Raw genomic sequence first — 20,721 nt, forward strand, 5'->3', positions numbered from 1 at the left:
TGTAAGGATCGCAGAGCTGGTACGGTGGAAATGAGCACCTTAGTTCACCTCAGTCCCAATCCTCTCCTTTGACAAACTGGATGGCAATGGTGTTTCCTGGTACCCTCTATGTTGTTACGCTGCAGGGTCTGAGTGAGAGTAAACTGGTCGGACCAACAGCTGGGTAACTGGCAGAAGCACAAGGCAAGGGAAAGACCCAGGAAAAAACATCTCTCAAGTTACGTTAGCTTGGCCCGGTCAATGTATTCAAGCTCAACGACTAAACCTTACTGGTGGTCATGCAGAAACGAATGGGAGGCTGTAGAGAGTTGGGGGTCGGTCTCTTCTCCTAAGGAACAGGCCATGGGACAAGAGGAAACAGCTTCAAGTTGCACCAGGGGAGGTTTAGGATGGATATTAGGAAAAATTTCTTCACTGAAAGGGCTGTCAAGCATTGGAAGAGGCTGCCCAGGGCAGTGGTGGAGTCGCCACCCCTGGAGGTTGGCAGCTGTGGTGCTGAGGGACATGGTTTAGTGGCGGTTTTGGCATTGTTAGGTTAAAGGTTGGGCTCAATGATCTGAAAGGTCCCTTCCAACCTAGGCAATTCTATGATTCTATGAAAGCAGCACGCAGACAGGGAGCACAGCCGACGAACCTGAGCGAGTCCAGCAGAAGGCCGCCAAGACTGTTTCTTATATTGAAACATGGGATGTTCTGGATATCGTGGAAAAAAGATCATATGAAGATAGGGACACGTTGTGCAAAGAGGCTGCACAGGCTCCGTTCTCAAGAGATTTCAGAACTCAACTGGACAAAGCCCCGAGCATCCTGTTCTGGCCCCATAGCGCACCCTGCCTTGAGACAGAGCTTGGGCTAGAGACCTCGGGAAGTTCCTTCAGCCTGGATTATTCAATGATTGCAGATGGCTGCAGATCGTAGCAATCAGTGGCATCTCAGATTTACAGCGATCGTGAACAAATTTCAAGTTGTTTCAGACAATTTTGAAATTAAGTGTATGGATGGTTCTCTTGCATGGAAAGCTGTGAGGCAGGTGAGCTGTTTCACAGATTTTCCGTCTCATGCCAGCAGTGCACTTGCATGTGCAGGAAGAGGCCAGGAAGCTCGGGGAAAAATAGGTTTGCAAGTATCTGTCTGTCTGTCGGCTTACTATGAGCCATCAGCCTACAGTTTGTTTCCCTTTCACACCATGGTAGGACACTGAAGTGCCCATTTTTTAAACTATAAACTAAAGACCGCCTTTGTAGAAGTGTTGTTTGATTTTGGGGTGGAGAATAAGCAAGGGATGAGAGAAGACCAGTCAGCAATTCATTTTTATTGTTGCTGTTGGTAAATGTTACAAAAGGAGGTACCTCCGGAAGGAAAAATCTCAGAGAAGGGAAAATTATTTGGATCCGTCAATGTGTAGTGAAGTTATTTCTCTGTTTTTCTTTTATCCTCAGCTTTATGATTGGCATTGTGTCATACTATTTCCATATACAAGACTGCCTGAAAATTGTTGGTATGTTTTTCATATCAATGTTGGGGGGGGGGGGGGAATGAGTAAATAGAAATATTTCTTTAGTTAATCAAATGTGGATTTTTAATTTTGTTCAACCTCCACTGAAATGAAGGGATGCTTCTTGACCGTCTTTGGAGGAAGCTCAAATTAAACGTCAAAGAGAGAGCCATGGAAATGTACTATAATGAAAACGTATGTGGACCCATTATTGCCTGCTTGTGCGCCCACACATGGGCGTGTACATAAACACACTGTCCAAATGAAGGTTTATTCATCATTTTATCATCGTCTTGGTTATTTGCCTGTGTCTTACTGTGATAAAAGGTGATCTCTTGCTATGAGGCACAGATAAGGCTTTCAGTTACGGCTGGCAGAGCACACAACAGCAGAGTTTTCAAAAAGCCCTTAATACGTCAGAAATCCGTCTGTCCTGGGAGTCAATGGGACTTGGGCGCGCCTGGCACACTAAGGGTTTTCTGAGAACTTCTCTGCCCATGATTAGACAGACGGAAAGGCAGCAGGAGGACTACCAGATAAAACGACCCTCTTGTCTTTAAATTTTACTTTTGCGCCTAAATCTGTGTCTAGGTATTTTCACATCCACACACTTATATGTAGAAATGGATTAACGTCTATATTTGAATAGACTCATTTTCTTCACTCACATTGAAATACCACCGTGGTTATTTGACAGCTTTCAGGAAAGCCACATGTATCTGGTGTCCACGTACCAATTAATATATTTGCCTTTCCTCCCAGTGTTACTGATTGTTCCTCGGGCTTAACCTTAGACAGTGACTTAGTTAAACGCTATATTGAATTTCACCGTTTCCATTTGAACTACCTTTCTGGTAGTTCACTGAAGGGTTTATAGTTATCATGAGTGACCAAAGTACTTGGATGTGTGTACTTAGGTCAGTGTATGGGTCTATACATGTGGGATGGGGGTGAAATCTTTTAAAATAAAACAGCTGCAGAAGAAATGGTCAAGCCATTGAAGGCAATATGATAGCTGCTATTAAATCCCACTTTGAGAAGCTTCCTTTAGCTTTGATGATTTTTTTTCATCTCAAAAGTTGCTATCAATTTTTCGCTGACCTCAGCTCAACCTCACAAAACCAACCTAACTTCTAGTCTGTTCACATTTTTCTCGTGTGAGGACAAAATGAATAAAATAGGAATAGTGAGTGGCATTGAAACCGAAAGGGACCGAAACACAGGAAGGTTTGGGTTTTAAAAAATTCCATTAATTTTGTTTTGCTTTTGTAAAGCCGGTACCCTGAAGTGGCTCAGATCAGGATCTCTTTTTGTCTGAAGGCCAGGGAGGTATGAATAAGTAGTTTGAGCCTTCATCTTTAATTGTAACCAAATGCCCTATCTTACGAGGGATTGAGGATTACCATAAAGGTGTCCCCAGCTTTTCAGGGGTTCTTACTGTTCTTGGAATAAAAATTATTTACATAACACCTACTCCGTATAAAGCCGGAATGACTCATAATCTTTATTTATGTTGATAGCATCTTTATGGGGCATCCTTGTTACCGCGGCTTTATATATTCTTATTCTGATGGGAGAGGAGGGCATAGACGGGCTGATGCCACAGAGCAAGACGAGCTCTGCACCGCCACGAGTTGCGACGCCTGCCCGATAGTGGAACCCGGCAGGGTGAGCCAGGCTCTGAGCATCTTTTTCTCAACGGGTATCAGGCACCTTGCAATGAGGTCGGCAGAATCACCGCGCCGAGCATTTCTCGTGGCCCTCATGCCCAACACATCTTAAAACGTTGCCCCTCCTCAAGCTTGCAGCATTTGGCTGGTACAGAGCTGCCCGTATTCCAGGCTGGGAAATCTGCGCAGCTTATGTGCGCTCCATCCCGTGCTTCAGGAAGCAACACGTCCTGCTGCACATGCAGCGTTTCATTGCTCTGCGTTTTCACAGTAAATCTGACTCGCAGAGCCTTCACCGCGCGTGTTCCCGGTGACTGGGCAGCACATGGGCAGTAGGTCCGTCAGACAGCCCCCAGAAGCGAAAGCCTGGCTGTGCAGGCAGGCGGTGACTTTGTCACATGTGCACAATAAATATGATGCTCTCTCAAAGTGTTGGCCTGACTATAAGGGCTCATGCAGTCTTGTGGTTACCACCAGGCTGTGTACAACCTGCTTGGGCAGAGCATCTGACCTGCCACAGCTCCCAAACAGCTTGAGATCCTAACAAATGTATAAATTTTTCAACAGCTGCCCAAACTATGCTTCTGGGCTGAAAAAGAGAATGTGTTCAGGAAATCCAGCTGTTTGGTAGCCTTAAGTTTACGGAGCCTAAGTTTACAAAGGTGTCCCTGAAGCTCACGGTCTTCTTTTGGGTGTTGGCACCTGCACTTCTATCCTCACCCTGGGGTAAGTCACCCTCTTAACTCTAGTTACGGAACCGGGAAATATCAATACTATTCTGACCAAATTACATAAACTTGTGAAAACGCAACTTCGGAGAATGAATCTGCTCGCAAGAAATGGTCTATGAACATACGCCAAGTCTGCAGCTTTTCAGCTGCGCATACTTTGGACAAGAAAAACACCTGGTCATCCACCTCGTGTTCTGGAGTCCATCCCTCAATGAAGTCATGTAAAGTGTTGATTCTTATCCTTCAGTCTCTCTACTGGTGACCATGTGGTGTGAATCCATGGAGACGCTGCAAGAACCCAAGCAGCTCATCCGCATCCTGATAGAGTCCTGATTGCAATCCTTACTTTTAAAAAAACATTCAGTAGATCAGATGTGTTTGATGGCCCCCCCTCAAAACCCTTTAAGAACATGTCTTACCATGTCCCTTAGGTGAAAATTGGTTATCCACCTGGATCACTTTCAATCACGAAATCTTTCCCCTTATATGCTGCTTCTCTTCTGCTATCAAATAATCACCTGGGACTGCCATACACCTCCTCTAAAACTAGCAATAAGGACACAAATTGCTCATCTTTCCTAGACTTCTTGCAATCTGATGAGAAATTCTGAGACGTGAAAGAAGGCGGCTGCTCCTTGCACAACTATCAGTGGGTCTTTTTCTGAGAGTGCAACCTCTGTACTTATCTCAGATCAATGCCTGACCAAGAATTAAAATCCGCAGCTCTTTTTGCAAAGAATGACAGCAATTTTGTGCGTTCAGGCTGCTTGTCACAAACTCAAGGAGAAGCTTTGGCCAGCTAGAAGATATACCTGGTTACCGAGGGATGTGAATTAGGTGTTTATTTATGCTGCCTAAAAATGTGAAGATGAGCGATGTAAACACACGTGAATGATACTTTTGTTCCTCTACTGTATAGAAGGTTGAAATGTAAACTACTTAGAAGGTTAAAGTGTAATTGGATGATGATTTAATAAAGAAGATGGGATTGTTTAGGCTGGAGAAGAGGAGGCCGAGGGGAGACCTTCTTGCTCTCGACAGCTCCCTGAAAGGAGGGGGTAGCCAGGGGGGGTCGGGCTCTTCTCCCAAGGAACAGGCCATGGGACAAGGGGAAACGGCCTCAAGTTGCACCAGGGGAGGTTTAGGATGGATATTAGGAATAATTTCTTCCCGGAAAGGGCTGTCAAGCATTGGAAGAGGCTGCCCAGGGCAGTGGTGGAGTCGCCATCCCTGGAGGGATTTCAAAGACAGGTAGATGTAGCGCTTAGTGATATGGTTTAGTGATGGTTTTTCTCAGTGTTATGTTGATGATCTGAAAGGTCCCTTCCAACCGAGGCAATTCTAGGATTCTATGATTCTAAGATCTAAGGCATGTTTTGTATCTACGGGTGCATGCCATGGCTACCTGCAGAAGTGCTTGCAGTATGAGGATTAAGTAAACGCTAGACTATCAAGGAGGTCGTTGCCTATTTGCAGACCAAAAATTGGTCTTGAATTACAAATAGCAGTTCTCCACTTTTAAATGTCCCTCATTTCTTTCTTTTCCATGCGACAGCGGACAGACTGTGCACAGGGAATAGCCAGGCTGGGACATTTGGGGAAGAACGGGCCGTATCAGCCCGGGATGCGCACCTGGGTCTGCCGCTGTTTGCCGGCAGGATTCCTCAGGGCAGGTCCTTTGGCAGAGAGGGAGGCTGGGCTCACGGACATGGGCTTTGTTTCCTGCTGAAGAAGCCTGAGCACACGCCGTCACAGTGTGTGTAAGCCCGAGCACACTTGAGATGAGTTGGTGGGGACTTGGACGAGCGAGGCAGAAATGAAAGGCTCCATTCTCTATTCATGGCCTCGTAAACTATTCACTCCCACTTGAATTGCTCCGTTAGATTCCCACTGTGAAGACTTCGGCGTCCTTTTGGTCTTTTCTCTTCGCTTTACCCCGTTGCTTGTGCAGGATACCACTTTAGGCACGCAGTGTTTTAAGCTGAAAGGTCTCTTCCCCTGGAAATTTAAATAGACTGGACTGCATGGAAATATCTCAGAGCGCGCACGTGTTGCATGCTACGAGGGCGCGCGGTTTCTGCCCGAGTCCAAGCTATTAATAATGATTTGTACGGACACTAAGTAACAGAAAAAATATTTAGGAAAAGATTTCTCAGTTCTTATAAGATTGATTCTTTGGTAGGTAACTTTCTTAGTTTATGAAGTAATTTAGAAAGTGCCGCGTTGTAAATTACGAAGCCCAGTACACAGCACTCAGGCGAAGGGCAGTTTTGTTATTGTGACTGCCTGAGATCTGATAAACTATTATATCTGCCTTTATAAACACTTTATTAAATATCACACTATCGCAAACCCAAGAATGTTGTATAAAAGCAGCTCGAGCAATTCAACATCCACTTTTTGTCATAAAAAAAGAAATATTCTCTTGATTAGTTTCTATGAAGCATAATAACTGTAAAATAAACAAGATAATCCTTGTGTAAACAGCACAGGGTACGTGGAGCACAGAAATGGATAGAGGCACAAAGAACATTCTTGGCTTTAAAACCTGAAAACAAATTTCCGCTTCGTTTTATCTAGTTTAATAATAGTTTTAATTGCGGTATTTTTAAGTTGCTGGGGGAAAAAAAAAAAAAAAAAAAAAAAAGCTTTTTCCAGCTTTTTCTTTTAATTGTATCCATCCTCCAAGGTGGCATCCCGTGGGCTGCAATGAATCTTTGTGTTCTTGCGCCCCTTCAGATCCGTCTCTACATTTCGGCAGGGTCAACGCTCTTTCTATTCTTCATCTGTCAAGGGAACAAAGACGTGGGTCACCTGGCCCCAGCGTCCGACTTGCGGTTCACCGGCAACACTCCTTGCTCCGTGCGAGAGGTGCAACCCGTGTGTCACAGCCACCACCGTAAGAAATACAGATTTGTCTCATAATCAGCTGTTTCCCTTCTTTAAGCATCGCCTTCAAGGCAGATGTAAGGCATGGATTTTACTTTCTTTTTCTCGTTATTTTAACCCCCAGTTCTGAAGGCACAAATAGTTTACATTTCTACAGTGACCGAGATCTGAAGCCCTCGCTGTGAACGTTACTTAGCGAAACTCCCCGTGGCCAGCTGGAATGAAGACACCTGCCTCCACAAAGACCACGATCCATGAGAATCCCGAGGAAACAGCACCAGACGTTTTTCCAAGAGCTGGATAGCTCTCAAATGTTACTAATCCGGCCAGATCCCAATGTTTCTTTTGAACTAGAACACTGGTTAACGTGGTTAAGAAGTAAATACTGGGAGGAAATTACTAAATCCTGTTTTTTCAAATTCCCGTGTGTATGTGCATGTGCGCGTGCATCTGCGTGTTCATCAACTTGTATGGGATATAAACAATATTAGAATTTAAAGTCCTGGGTTTGTGTTATTTATAACTTCGTAGCACCCACCGCACAAACAGCAGGTTTCCTGTTGACAGCAGCTATGGGGAGGTGTGATGGCAATCGGCATCTCAAACGGCCGGAGAGAACCCGTCTCCAAACTCTTCTACCTAGGAGCCAAAGGAAGGACCAGTTCTTCCCAATACAGAAAGTATTCGAATGCATTATACTCTTTTCTGAAAGACAGACAGGCATCAAGGTATTTTTTTACTAAGTTTACGCTATTGCCGTGTTTGCATTTATACATCGTTTATGAAACCACCAAATTTATCCGGTGGCAGATTTGAAAAAGAATAAGAATAGGAATAGGAATAGGAATAGGAATAAGAATAAGAATAAGAATAAGAATAAGAATAAGAATAAGAATAAGAATAAGAATAAGAATAAGAATAAGAATAAGAATAATAAGAGCAAAAGAAGGCAAAATAGAAAAAAGACTTTAACTTCCACTATTTACTTCTGGGTAGCACCGTACACACTCCCGTGTCCCATTGTCCCATGATGCTTTCTTAGCCACGCACCACCTCTGTGTAGTTTAGTGCAACGTCCTCCTAGGGATTATCTTCCATTTTTCTTTATTCCCGCGCCAGCAGGACCGGTAACTTCCCATTTGCGACTTCTTCTCTCTATTTAGAGTCAGCCTGACAGGCGAGAGCAACAAAGCGTCCCATGGACACACCACAGCCTTGGGTGCAACTCCACCTTTGATGCTGCTCATGCTTCGGTCGTTAGCATGGCAATCAGTCACTGCAGATAATTCCTCGTTCTTAAACAGGCACGTGCAGCTTAGCTTTGGCGTAAGAGGAGCTAACGCACGTATTGAGGTTTTTCCCGACATTTTTTAAGGGGTGTGCCAAAGGGAGGAGGTTTCTCCCCCTCGACTTTGGCCAGTGGTGCCTCTAACGGGGATGAGGTGATGGTATGTGGGGCGGCTGGGGGTCCCTTCTCCGCTCCCCCCAGCTCTGCTGATCACAGACAGGCATTAAAAAGCCCCCAGCAGACACAGACTGGGCAGCACACGATGGGAATCCCATTACCTACAGAGGCATTAGGAAAGTGTTCCCAGCTGAGAGCCTTTAGAGCCGTTATCCAATTCCCGCTGTTGGTTGAACAACAACACACTTAGGGCAGCATCGCTCCGTTTGCTACCGTGTCAAACAGCGCGACGACCGTGCAGAATCACACTCTGTTTCCCCGAGTAGCCGAGTTTACTGGGGGAGTGGACAAGACATTTACATCCAGAAAATCTGCATTCCTTAAAGCAGATGTTTTTAATTTTAATAACATCAGCCCATAGAAGTGAATATCTGAAATATTCCGATTGCTGTGTGCATGTTGCTGTTTAGGAGTAACACTCCATCTTGGCGGGTTTGCGGAAAACTTCAGGAGCCACCAGCAGAAACAAGCTGCTGCTATCTGTGCTACCAAGAATAATGCCGCATTATTTTTTTTTTTCTTTGAAAGTCACTTAAAAATGCCCTCCTGTGCAGAAGAATGCCGTTTTCCGCACTGTAGAGATGCCGCGTTATAGACCCATTGACCCATGCTTGGAAAATTGCACATGTAAAATTGTTTGCGGTGTGTGCCTTGACTTTTCCACACATGCAGCCCAGATGTGTGCACGCACGTATCATACGAAATGGGCATGCACTGTTTTTTACAAGGTAGGACATATCTTTATGACTAGTACACGATGGGAGCCGGGGGAAGCCCTTCGTGGGCTGCGGGGCACGCAGGGCACAGCCCTGGCCCCCAGCTAAGCACAGGTTGACGCTTTTCCTGCTCCTCCATCGTGTAGACGTCCCTGAAGTGGCTGCAAAAAAAGTGCTTGCGGTGCCCTTTACAATAGCAAAATAATGATAAATGGAGTAAAATCAGCCTGCGCTGTGCTCTGCCTTCCTGTGCAATTCTGGCGACGGCATATGAGCCGGCTCCGGGGTGTACAAACTATTCCTGTTAGCAGTAGGCACACGCGAATCTTGAATTCATACAAATAGGTGCCACCCTGACGAGCTGGAGAAGCACAGCTTGTACTGGGGAGGTCTGCGCCTGGGGGGGGTTGTGATCTTCCTTTTTCCTGTGGGTGGATTTTATAGGATTTTATCGTGGGTGGATTTTATCGTTCGATACGTGATTTGTATTTTATAGGTTGTTGTTCAATACGTGATTGGATATTCGAACTGTAGATCATTCTTCAACCTTTCTTAACAAAAACTAGGGCTCTGAAATCATTTGCCTATTTTATCTAAAAAAAAAAAAAAAGCACAGGAAAAAGGCAGCGTGGCTTTCATTTAGCAATATAAAAGACAATTTTCAACTGAAAGAACTTATGTTTGAAATAATACATTTAACTGCACATGCTACCTCTGCTTTCATGGCTGGTAGACGTCCCAGGGAGCAGTGGCTTCCAGAGCCGTGCCGAGATGGGAAAAGCGCTGCGCTGGGACATTATCTGGGAAGCAATTGTTTCAAACCCTGCATTTCCAAACCCCTGCAGCCCAGCAGCAATTCCCCAGGAGCCACCAGCTATTCCCTGCTCCCTGGGTGACCTAAACCCGGAGTCGGGTGCTCAGGGTGAGCAACATCAGGAGGTGATAATATGAAAGAACCAAAACAAGGCATGGAGACAGATAGCAAAACATTCCCAGCACCTTAGATGCAAACATGCTTGCACTGAATAAAACGGTTTTAGGATGTAAGAATGCTGTTTTACAGTGGAACATGACTCTGGAAAAAAATATATTTTTCCATGAAGCAGATTTTTAAAGGTATCAAGACGCAGAGAGCTGTGTGATTTGGTTTCCAAAAGTATCCAGGGTTTAAAACCTCAAAGGGATTTCCATGCTGAACCTGCACCTATGCCAAGGAGCGTTAGACCCTTTGCCACTTGGAAATCCTCACCTCGAAGTACCCATTTTTATTTTAGCATGTGAAAATCTCTAAATAAACCGGCCCTGTGAAACTAAAGCTGTGATTTGGCTCCACGGGTGGGTAAAGGATCTCAAACGCTAATCGTTTTGGAGTAACTAGAAAGAAAATAGCCTCACGTGCTCGTTATGGGACGGACGGTGGAGTGTTCCTCCTGACTCAAAGTTTCGCGTTATCGGTAAACTAGTACAGGGTAGTGCCAGTGGCACCAGAAATAACCGGAGCCTGTCCCCGCAGCGGTGTCCTGTGCCAGCAGGACGGTCACTGGGGGTTCCGTGGTCGAGCTCGGGGGGGACAGAGTTGGATGTCCCCGATCGGGGGGCCGGGAGGGGGGATACGGGGTGTTCTTTTCTGCCTAGGTATCTTCGGATGTACCTGCGAAATGGTTGGGTCGTAAAACCGTTGAATCCTTGTGTTTTTGCTGCTGGCGAGAATCCATAAAAAAGAGATTTATTGTCATATTTCCCTTTCGTGTTGTACCGTTCCCCTCCACCGTAAAATATTCCCGTCGGTTTATGGCAAAGCAAATATAGCAGCTTAGTTCCTCAGCGCCGAAGTTTCCCCCTGTTACACCCCGGCTTTCGGGCATAATGGAATTAGCTCCTATTTTGGCTGGCTCGGGCGGGGGGGCTGCGGCGCTGAGGAGGCTCAGGGAGCCCCGGGGGGGGTCGGTGCGGGGACCGGGCGGACCCGCAGGTCTGGCGGAACCCGCCCCAGCGCCTTTAACTTTTATTCTTCCTGCCGAAGATTTAAAGCGGCTTCGTACAACAGTCAAACAAGAGTAAGCAGCTGGGGGGGGGGAGGAATATATAACAAATCATAAGAGCGGTTTAACAGGGAAAGGGGGGCGGGCTGGGGCGGGGGCAACCTCTGGTGCTGGGGGGGGTGGTCCTGGCTTCGCAGCCAAAAAAAAAAAAACCAAACACGGGCAGCGTTTGGACCGGGAGATTCTGCTTTTGATAGTGAAAGTTTGACATTTTTTTTCCCCCCAGATCCCTCGCCGAGCGGCAAAGGTGGCAGCGGGGAGGGGCGAGGGGGGGTGGCGGGCAGGTAGCCACGAACCCGGCCGTAATTCCAAAGCAAACCCGGGTGAAATATTGGCTCGGCCTCGCCCGTGACCAGATCGGCGCTTTTTGCCGCCAATTTGTTTGTGGAGCCGCGTTTGAGGGCGGCTGATTGAGGAGGAAACGCTGGAAATAGCAGCGAGGGTTTCCCTAATGAGACCTCTAGAGGGAAGCGGCGGCGGGCAGGGGGGCTGGGGGGGGGGGTTAACCCTTTCCAGCCCCCCCCCCATCGGCCTGCGCCATCCCGACCCGTTGGTAGCCACGGGCTAGTGCTGCAGCCCGGCCGGCTCCCGAGCGCCGTGATCCACACACGTCGGGGATGGTTTGAGAGGTGACAACGCCTACGGAGGGGGACACACTGACGCCTCTTCCAGGTCTCTTCCTCCAGCCTGAGCCCGATGGGAATGTCCCCCCTCCTCTGGCTGGGACAAATCCACTCGAATTCCCGAAAAACGCCCGGCCCCGCTCCCCGAGGGCTCGGCGTACGCGCAGATCTATGGACACACACCTGGACGGAGATCAAAACTGATCTGCCGGGGAATACCTAATAAAAAAAGGGAGCATCGTCTCTTCCCAGAGGGAAGAAAAATGAAAAGCAGAAAAACAACGTGTTGACTCGGTAAAATACGTCCTGCGCGGCGATGTTAAAATATTTATTTTTGTTGTCGCATTTACACCCAGCGTTTTGGCCGCGGCCCCGTTTCCCGGCAGGTCCGAGGAGGGACATGACACTCGCTCCTCCAGTGCCCGGCTTCTTCAGTTACTTTCCTACAGAAAAAAGACAATTTAAATTTTATTTTTTTTTTCCGACTAAAGTGAAGCAAATAAACATTCTGCGTACCCAGGGACCGGTCGTAGCATCTGTAAGAACAAACTACAGTACGGCCGCGCATTTCTAGCAAAGCCTCCTCCCTTCTGTTTATGTTATGCCATTCCTGTTTGTAATTATTTTTATTTTAATTTTATGTCATTTCTAACAGAAGCCAGACCGTTTTCCCCTCCGTGTTTTGTACACAATGCTCTCTTTCTCGATAAGATGTTCTTTCCTATCTTTTCGGGTTTTCTTTTAAAAATGTTTATAGTTGCCCCACCAGCAATCCTCCAATATTTCGCTCTTGTATTTTAAGGACTTGTCCCTGTCTTGCTTTATTTGTTTGTGTGAAATTCAGTTTGAAAGGAGATCAGAGAGAGCAAGGAGGGGTTTGTAATAAGAGAATGACCAAGTGACCTACGGGCTGATTATATGTCATTAACTGGAGACTCGGTGTATCCAAATTACGAGAAAGACCTCGCTCGGCCGGATCGGTTACACACCGCGACACGCCGCGTAGGAACCGCGGTGCGGGGCCGCCGCCGCCGCCAAGTGCGGGGCCGGGATTTGCGGGACCCGGCCGGGGGGTGCGGGGAGCCCCGGCCCCGCAGCGAGGGCCGGGGGGGGGGTGGCAGCACCCGGTGCGGTGGTGGGGGGGCACCGCCGGGAGGACACCCGCGTTTGGGGCGAAATTGCAGTTAATTGTCACTGCTCCAGAGGGATCTTTCCCTTTTTTTTTTTCCCCTTTTTTTTTTTTTTTAAGCCCAGCGAGGTTGCCTTTGATGCATGAACGCTGCCCAAACCCCAGCCTTGTTAAATGAAGACTTTCCATGAAGAATGACAATAGAAGTGGTGATATTTTTTTGTTAGCCCAGACCCCAAGCGATGCCAGCCTGCCCTCCGCTTCCTCCGACGCCTCAACTGCGGATGCTGGAGGACAACTTACTCATTAATTCGCGACCTATTGCATCAACGCCGAGCTCAAGAGCGGCTTAAGATGCTCTTTCCCAGGAATACAAACAACTTCACGTGGAAAAAAAAAAAACCGTGTGCGTGTCTGTATACATCCACGTGCGTGATTAAACATGTGTGTGCACAGGATAGATAAATGACAAACCAATAGAGACACCCTGTGCCCTCACTGCAGAATTTTATACGGTCTTTACCGCCGTTCTTCAGACAAAAAAAAAGGGGTCTTGGTTGGGGTACGTTGTGTTTTTCTTTTCTTTCCGTGATTCCTGCCCAGGCTCTAAATGCAGCTCTGGATCCTCGGTCACAAATATAAGCAATCCTCGAGTAATTGCTTACACATGCGACGGGAGAACGCGTCCCGTCCCGCGCTCACCGCCCCTCAGCGCGCCTTGCGGAGCGGTCAGTGTCTTGGGGGTTGCTCTTCCCTGATTTTTTTTTCTTTTTTTCTTTTCTTTTTTTTTCTTTTTTCCTTATTATCTTTTTTCTTTTATCTTTTACCTTTTTTCCTCTTTTTTCTTTTTTCTTTTTCTTTCCTTTTCCCCCTTTTTTCTTTTTTCTTTTTCTTTTTTCCCCTTTTTTTTTCTTTTTTCCCTTTTTTTTTTTTTCCTGTATACACAACGGCTGCGAGATTATCATGCCTGAAATATGTGGACGTTCGTTACCGATAATAGTAACGTAAACCAGGGTTCCTCCAACCTCCAACGGCAGCAATTATTTCGGGCCTGCTGGGCCCGATCCTGCCCCAGCCCCGGCCGCGGCGGTGGGAGCAGGCCCAGCAGGCACAAGTCCTCTCCATTAACCCGCACTGACAGGTTGACCTTCAAATGATATTTCTCCTGCGCCCCTTCCCAAAAATCGGTTTTCTTGCGGGTTTTTTTCTTCCTGCCTACTCCTCCGCCGTGATCCGGGAGCGGCACCCCTGCGACACGGGGTCCTCGGACACCCCCAAACGCAGCCGGGGGGGGTGTCCCTTCCCCATACCTCTGGTCTCAGGTCAACGACACCGTGCTCTCCATAAATCCAAACGCGTCCCGGCTTTTCCAGACCCGCAGCCCCCACTCCCGGCCGCGCACCCCGGGCCTTTGGGAGCCGTCGGGGGGGCCCGTCTATTCGGCCAGGGCTGTGCCTCAGCTGCCAGGAACTTTGGGGTGCCTTTGGGGTGCTGTGGCGGGTCTGATTATTTGATTTAATTAAAAATATAAAGCCGAAAAGGGGGGAGCCGGCGCGGGGCTGGGCTCGGTACCGGCCCCGCTGCCCTGCCCCGGGGGGCTGCCTGCCCCCCCGCATCGCCCCACCGGTACCGGGGGAGAAGATGCAAAAAAAGAGGAAAGACCGAGGAAACGGCTTCTTCGGCACCGGCCGGGCTTTTTTCTGCCCCGGGCCTGCTCATTCAAGCGCCCGGCCCGGCCTGGCTACAGCTGGCCCAACCGGCCCCCCCCGAGACGACAGTCCCCAGGAGATGCGGGTTTCCCAACCCCCCCCAGCCTCCTCACCTCTTCCCCGGGCCCGTACTCTTGCCTCTGGTTCGGCGAAATTAGCTTAATTTGTAGCATAGCTGAATTCACCCCAGGCCGGGCTGGGGAGGGTGCCCAGCTCTATTGTTTTGTGAGCCCCAAATCCCCCCCACCCCCCCTCGCCCCGTGTCCCGCAGGAGAGGAGTGACCTGGCGATAAGCTCCCCCCCCACGCCGCCCCCTGGGCACCCACCGGGGGCGAGGGCAGCCCTTTCCTCCCGCTCCGCGCCGCGGAGGGCGGCGGGGATGGAGCGGCGACCACCGCGGGGCAAAAGCGACGGTACAGCCCCCCCCGCACGCACAGACCCCCGACGAAACAAAGTTTACAAATAAATAAATAAAAATGTAAAAATAAGTGGGGGGAGTAAGGCAAGGGAAAACCAGCCTCGGCACAGTCGCCACCAAAATTTCCTAATTACAGCGAGCGAGGAAAGTCCTGTCTGGCAGCAGAGCCCAGATAAATCGCCGCCTAACATGCAACCATTTTGGCAGGGAAATAAGTGACATAAGGCTAGAGCTTCTTTTTTTTTCCTTCTTTCTTTTTTTTTTCTTTCTTTCTTTCTTTCTTTCTTTTTTTTTTCTTTTTATTTATTTTTTTTAAGCAAATGGTTTGTGCACGGGGGAAAGAAAAAAATCCGATCAAATCAATAAATCGGCAAAACGCTGGTGGTTTTTAAGGGACTCGAAGCCGAGCCTTGGGAAAGGCACCTCGGGCTGCGGCGGTTTCCACCGCGCCGATCAAACGGGAACGGCTGTAAAACCCCTCACCGTGCAGCCCGAGCAGTGAGAAGCTGCGGGAGGACACAAGAGCTGCATTTGCTCCGAAACTCGCTTTTATAAAACGCGTAAACAACTGCTGGGGGATAGGGGGGAATCTATATAAAAGACCCTGCTGGGCGCTTTATCTAGAGACCCTCTTTCTCCAAAGCTAATTAAGCAATAATGATGCTAGCTTTGGAGGCCGGTGTTCCGATCGGTATCTCCTGTATCTTTTATTACTTGTTCTCTGCCTCATGTTTTCCGTTCCCTTCATCCTTGGAGATGTTATCGGGGTGGCCGGCGCGGCTGGCCACAGGGGCTGTCACCGCCGCAGCCCAGCCTGCGGGATTTTGGGAAGCTCCTGCGCAAAGAAGGAGAGCGCAGGGAAACACAACCCCGTTTCCAAAGCCAATATACCTTCCCGGCCTTGACAATGCCCGCTCCTTCTTCCCACCGAGGGAAATATGGCAGGAAAACCGAGCCGAGGAGCGGCTGCAGAAGCCGCTGGGTGGGTTTTGCGGGTTGAGCCCCGCATCCCCCCCGCATCCTCCGCATCCCCGGAGGCGGGACAGGCTGCCCGGCCGCCCCAGGGCCCTGCCCGCACCCCTCGCCTTCCTCAAATGGAAAAAACTCCCCACTGCAGACACGGCATTTCCTTAGGATAATCCCGAATGGACGGGTGTGCGTGTGCAGATGCCGATACAGATATTTATCATTTTAGTAGGAGCCTGCGTGTGCGCGTACAAGATGTGTGTGTACACACATCGGCTCTGCAGCTGGGCTGGTTTTTCACTTTCGCACTCAGTTTACACCCCGGCGCACACGGGTAGGTGTAGGGACTGATGCACACGCAGGTCCCTGTCGTGTGTCCCCCCGCCACCTCCCCGCAGGTCCCCCCGGCCGGCTCCAGCCCCGCACTCCCCGTCCTGCCCAGACGCGGGGCCGGCGCCCGCCTTCCCCCTCGTTGTTTCCCCGCTTCCCGCTCCCGCAGCGGGCTGCTCCTCACCGGGCGGTCCCCCCTCGGGCCGAGCCTGCCCTCTCCCCGCACGGCTCGCCCCGCCGGGAGCCCCCACACCCGTCCGCCAAGCCCCCGGGCCACCGCAAACCCCCGTCAGCCCCGGCGGCGGCTACGGGAGCGAGCGGGACGGCAGCCGGGGTCGCCCGGGCTCAGCTCGCCTCCTCTCCCCACCCGATTCCCCCCAGAGGGGCTTTTTCGTCCTCTTCCCCCCCCCGCCCCAGCCCCCCAAAACATCCCCTGCAGCCGGGCCCGGGAGCGCCCGGAGCTGCTGCAGAAACGGGACTGGCGGTTCTTGTCGCCTCCTTTCGCAGACTCCTCCATCTCTATCTTTCTCTTTCTTTAATTTATGACCTCTCAGCTCCTGTTGACACAGTTTTCCACACTGCCTATATTGTAGGATTGCATTGTAATATACGCCGAAGCAGCCCAGCCGGCAGCCGACACACGTACGGCCGGGTATTTGCGATTTCGCAGCTATTTGGTAACGCTCGGCTCCAGCTGAAGATGACAACAATTCCCCTCGCCTCCAAGTTACCCATGAATTACAGCTTGAGATCCATTTTCCTGCTGTAACGTCTTCAAGCTTACCACAGCAAAACACCTAAATCGCTACGGGAGATTTCCTCCTGGCCTGGCCGTTAAACAAACATTTAACTATTCCCCTTCGATAACTAAACCTGCTTTCCGCAGACGCTGGGCTTTTTTTATTATTATTATATTATTGCAGAAGCAGGAATGCGGCGAAATATTTATATATTGGTTAGTAAAAGCTAGAAAATAAGCTCTGAACATGCTGTAAAAAAACCCAAAAAATATTCGGTGACTTACCGATCCGACCAGTTAAAACAAGCGCGACACGGGCTTCAGGAGCGCAAGCCATCCGGGCGAGCACTGGCCGAGGTGCGGAGGCGCAGGCAGCAGGCTGGAAAAGAAGGATTTAGAGTCGGGTTTATTGTTAGTGTCTCACAGCAATTCTTTCGGGAAGAAAACCCCGGCCCAGCCCCGAGCTCTTCGCTGCCTCGGAGCCGCCCGAAGCCGGGACCAGCCTTTGGGTGACTTGTGTCGCCAGCCTCCGGGTGACAGACGGAGCTCCGTCTCCCTGCTCGGGGGAGCTGCCGACGAGCTCTCTCCGTGCCTGCGAACCGGCAGCACCGGTTCGCGCTGCTGGGGCATTTCCACACCGGGCCGTCGGTGCGGTCCTCTCCGAGGCCGGTTTTATTCGTTCCTCCACCCGAGCGGCACAAAGCGCTTCGGAGAAGCAACCTCGGAGCGTCCCGAGCCCTCACATAGATTTTTGCCAAGAAATTCCTTGGATCCATACTGTACCTGCTTTGAGATTATCCGATATTTAAGTTTTAATGACTTTGTTGGGTTTTTGGTTGGGTTGGTTTTTTTGTTTTGGTTTGGTTTTTTGGGGTTTTTTTGTTTTTTGTTTTTTTTTTTTTTTAATGCAGATTTTACAGTAAGGCATCTGCTAAACACTTGCATTAACCTCTGCCTCCATGATAATTTTTTCCCCCTTGTTTTAATTACATTATGGATGCGGAGGGGCAGCCAATCCTAAAAGAGGAGCTCGGCAATTAGCAGGGCGAACATCAAAAAAGTTTTATTGCGGAGGGCGGCGGGCCCCGCCCCCGCCGCCGCCATTGGCGGCCGCCGCTTCTGACGACATATATTAACCCGAGCGGCCCTAAAGATGTAGCTGTACATGGAGGTGGTGCGGGGGAGCCCCGCCAGCGCCCCGAGCCCCGCCGATGCCCCGCAGCAGCGCCGGGGCGCGGAGGACCCCCCCGCAGCGGCGGGCAGGGATGATGCCCTGACGGCCCCCGCCGGCGGGCAGAGCGCAGCCCCGGGCCGGGGGCGCATGGAGCGGGGGGGCCGCCTGTAAGTACCAGCCGGCCGGGCCGCGGCGGACTTGGCGAGAGCGGAGGCGAGGAAGAGCCCGGGCTGGGAAGCCAAGCCATCTTGTTTTGGTCGACTTCTCTCCGTAGCTTCGTTTTATTTTTTTTTTTTTGGTGATTTTTTTCTTTTTTTTTTTTTTATTATTATTTATTTTTTTTTCCCTCTCTCTCTCTCTGCGCGCCCGGCCCCGGGCGAGGAAGAGAAAGGAGGAGGAGGAGGAGGAGGAGGAGGCACAACGCATGAGCGGCGGCGGCGGCGCCTGGGGAGGGGGTATCGCTCGGTGACCGGCGGGGACTCTGCGGCAGCGCCCGATGGCGGGGCGGCGGGCGGCGGGGCAGCGCTAGGGACGAGCGGCGGCGAGCATCGCCCCGGTGGGGGCGGGCGGGGGGCGGGCGGGCGGGAGGGGTGGGGGGGGGTGGGGGGAAACTCTTTGTTTTGGGGGCCGGGGGGGCGGGGTGGGGTGCGGTAGGCAGCGGGGATGAGTCTGGTGGGCGGCTTCCCCCACCACCCGGTGGTGCACCATGAGGGCTACCCCTTCGCCGCCGCCGCCGCCGCCGCCGCCGCCGCCGCCAGCCGCTGCGGCCACGAGGAGAACCCCTATTTCCACGGCTGGCTCATCAGCAGCCACCCGGAGATGTCCCCCCCCGACTACAGCATGGCTCTGTCCTACAGCCCCGAGTACGCCAACGGGGCGCCGGGCATGGACCACTCCCATTACGGGGGGGTGCCGCCCGGGAACGGCCCGCCCGGGTTGGGGGGGCCCCGGCCGGTGAAGCGGCGGGGTACGGCCAACCGTAAGGAACGGCGCAGGACTCAGAGCATCAACAGCGCCTTCGCCGAGCTCCGCGAGTGCATCCCCAACGTCCCCGCCGACACCAAGCTCTCCAAGATCAAGACCCTCCGCCTGGCCACCAGCTACATCGCCTACCTCATGGACCTGCTGGCCAAGGACGACCAGAACGGGGAGGCGGAGGCCTTCAAGGCAGAGATCAAGAAGACAGACGTGAAGGAGGAGAAGAGGAAGAAAGAGCTGGTCAGTGCTGGGGGGGCGGCGGGAGGATGGGGGGGGGGGGTGTCGGTGGGGACAGCGCGGTCCCCGGCCGGGCAGCGGGCACGGCGGCTGAGGGGGGGGGGGGTGCGCTGCGGGGCTTGGGCTTGTCCCGCACCCCGTCCCGCCGCAGAGAAGCCTCCGGTGTCCCCAGCACCGGGCCGTTAGCGGCGGCAGGCCGCGGCTCGGCGGCCCGCGGCTCTCCTGCGCTTCGCTTCTATTTTATTTTATTTTCATTTCATTATTTTTTTTTTTTTTCTGACTTTTCGCGGCTGTGCGAGCTGTTGCGAGCCTCGCAACATTCTTCCCCCCCCCCGCCTCCCCCGCCGGGCGCGATGCTGCCGCAGATTTCGGTGTTTCGCCCCAAATCCTCGCCGGTGCCCGGCATCCCCCAGCCCGTCCCCGCCTCCCCCGGCCCGTTCCAGGGGCAGAGGCGACCCAGAGAGGGGAGAAATATCTCCAACCTGGAGTTTTTAAAATATTTTTCTCCTCTTTCTCTCTCTCTCTCTCTCTCTCTCTCCCCAGAACGAAATCTTGAAAAGCACAGTTAGCAGCAACGATAAGAAAACCAAAGGGCGGACGGGCTGGCCGCAGCACGTCTGGGCGCTGGAGCTCAAGCAGTGAGGGCGGCGGGACGGGGGGAGCCCCCTGCTCCCCCCCCACCCCCGGCAGCCAGCTCCCCTCTGAGGACTCTCGGTATTTGGAATCGTCCGGTTTATTTATGTGCAATTTCTCCCCCCCACCCCACCCCAAAATGTGGATATTTGAAGGAGAGGGAAAAAGCATTCCATAGATGAAGAGGAAACTCCGGCTTGGTAAGGGGTATTGTCTCTAATAGTTTCGTGAATGTTATTTGCTCTGTATAAAACACACGGGGAAAACAGAACCATAGAAAAGGAAAACAAAACAACAAAAAAAAATATCCCTCCCTGGCATTAGTGTGTATGTGAAGTGTATCTTTAATACTTGGCCTTTTGGATATAAATATTCATGGGATTATAAAGTTATATTTCAACAGAAGCAGTTGCACCGACGTTTCGGTTGACTCGGTATTTAGTGTTGTAATTTTGTTGTGGTCGTTCAGTATTTGAAGATGTTTTCAACAGTTATTGGTTATGTGCACTTCCGTCCGTAAGGGAAAAAGTGGAATCTAATTAATATTGAAGGTGTAAACGTTGTAAGTACTCAATAAACCACTGTGTGTGTTTTTTACAAAACCAAAAAAAAAAAAAGAAAAAGGAAAAAAAAAGAAAACCCAAATCTTTTTATGTTTTATACCTCAAAATGTTTTGAATAACAGCGTTGTTTATGGCTTTTTTTTCATAATATTTAAAATATTCGGAAGTAAACTAAATTATAAAGATGGCTCCTAAGTTTATTTTTAACCGAGCG

At 50.5% G+C, this 20,721-nt stretch overlaps 1 protein-coding gene and 2 long non-coding RNA genes across 3 annotated transcripts; 2 read left to right on the forward strand and 1 right to left on the reverse strand.

Annotated features, from left to right (window-relative positions):
* The first annotated feature begins 10,895 nt into the window (after positions 1-10,895).
* LOC141743673 (uncharacterized) lies at positions 10,896-13,270 on the forward strand. Its single transcript, XR_012587147.1, has 3 exons — positions 10,896-11,023; positions 11,681-11,925; positions 12,881-13,270. It is a non-coding gene; the product is annotated as an uncharacterized LOC141743673 (long non-coding RNA).
* Positions 11,932-17,954, reverse strand: LOC141743671 (uncharacterized). Its single transcript, XR_012587145.1, has 3 exons — positions 17,706-17,954; positions 17,208-17,301; positions 11,932-12,074 (listed from the first exon to the last, which is right to left on the reverse strand). It is a non-coding gene; the product is annotated as an uncharacterized LOC141743671 (long non-coding RNA).
* A 757-nt stretch (positions 17,955-18,711) lies between these two features.
* HAND2 (heart and neural crest derivatives expressed 2) lies at positions 18,712-20,696 on the forward strand. Its single transcript, XM_074588456.1, has 2 exons — positions 18,712-19,314; positions 19,855-20,696. Exons 1-2 carry the CDS (start codon positions 18,760-18,762, stop codon positions 19,951-19,953), a joined length of 654 nt encoding a protein of 217 aa, XP_074444557.1. The 5' UTR covers positions 18,712-18,759; the 3' UTR covers positions 19,954-20,696.
* Positions 20,697-20,721: the final 25 nt, after the last annotated feature.

Source organism: Larus michahellis, chromosome 5 (genome assembly GCF_964199755.1).
Source record: "Larus michahellis chromosome 5, bLarMic1.1, whole genome shotgun sequence".
Lineage (NCBI taxonomy): Eukaryota > Metazoa > Chordata > Aves > Charadriiformes > Laridae > Larus > Larus michahellis.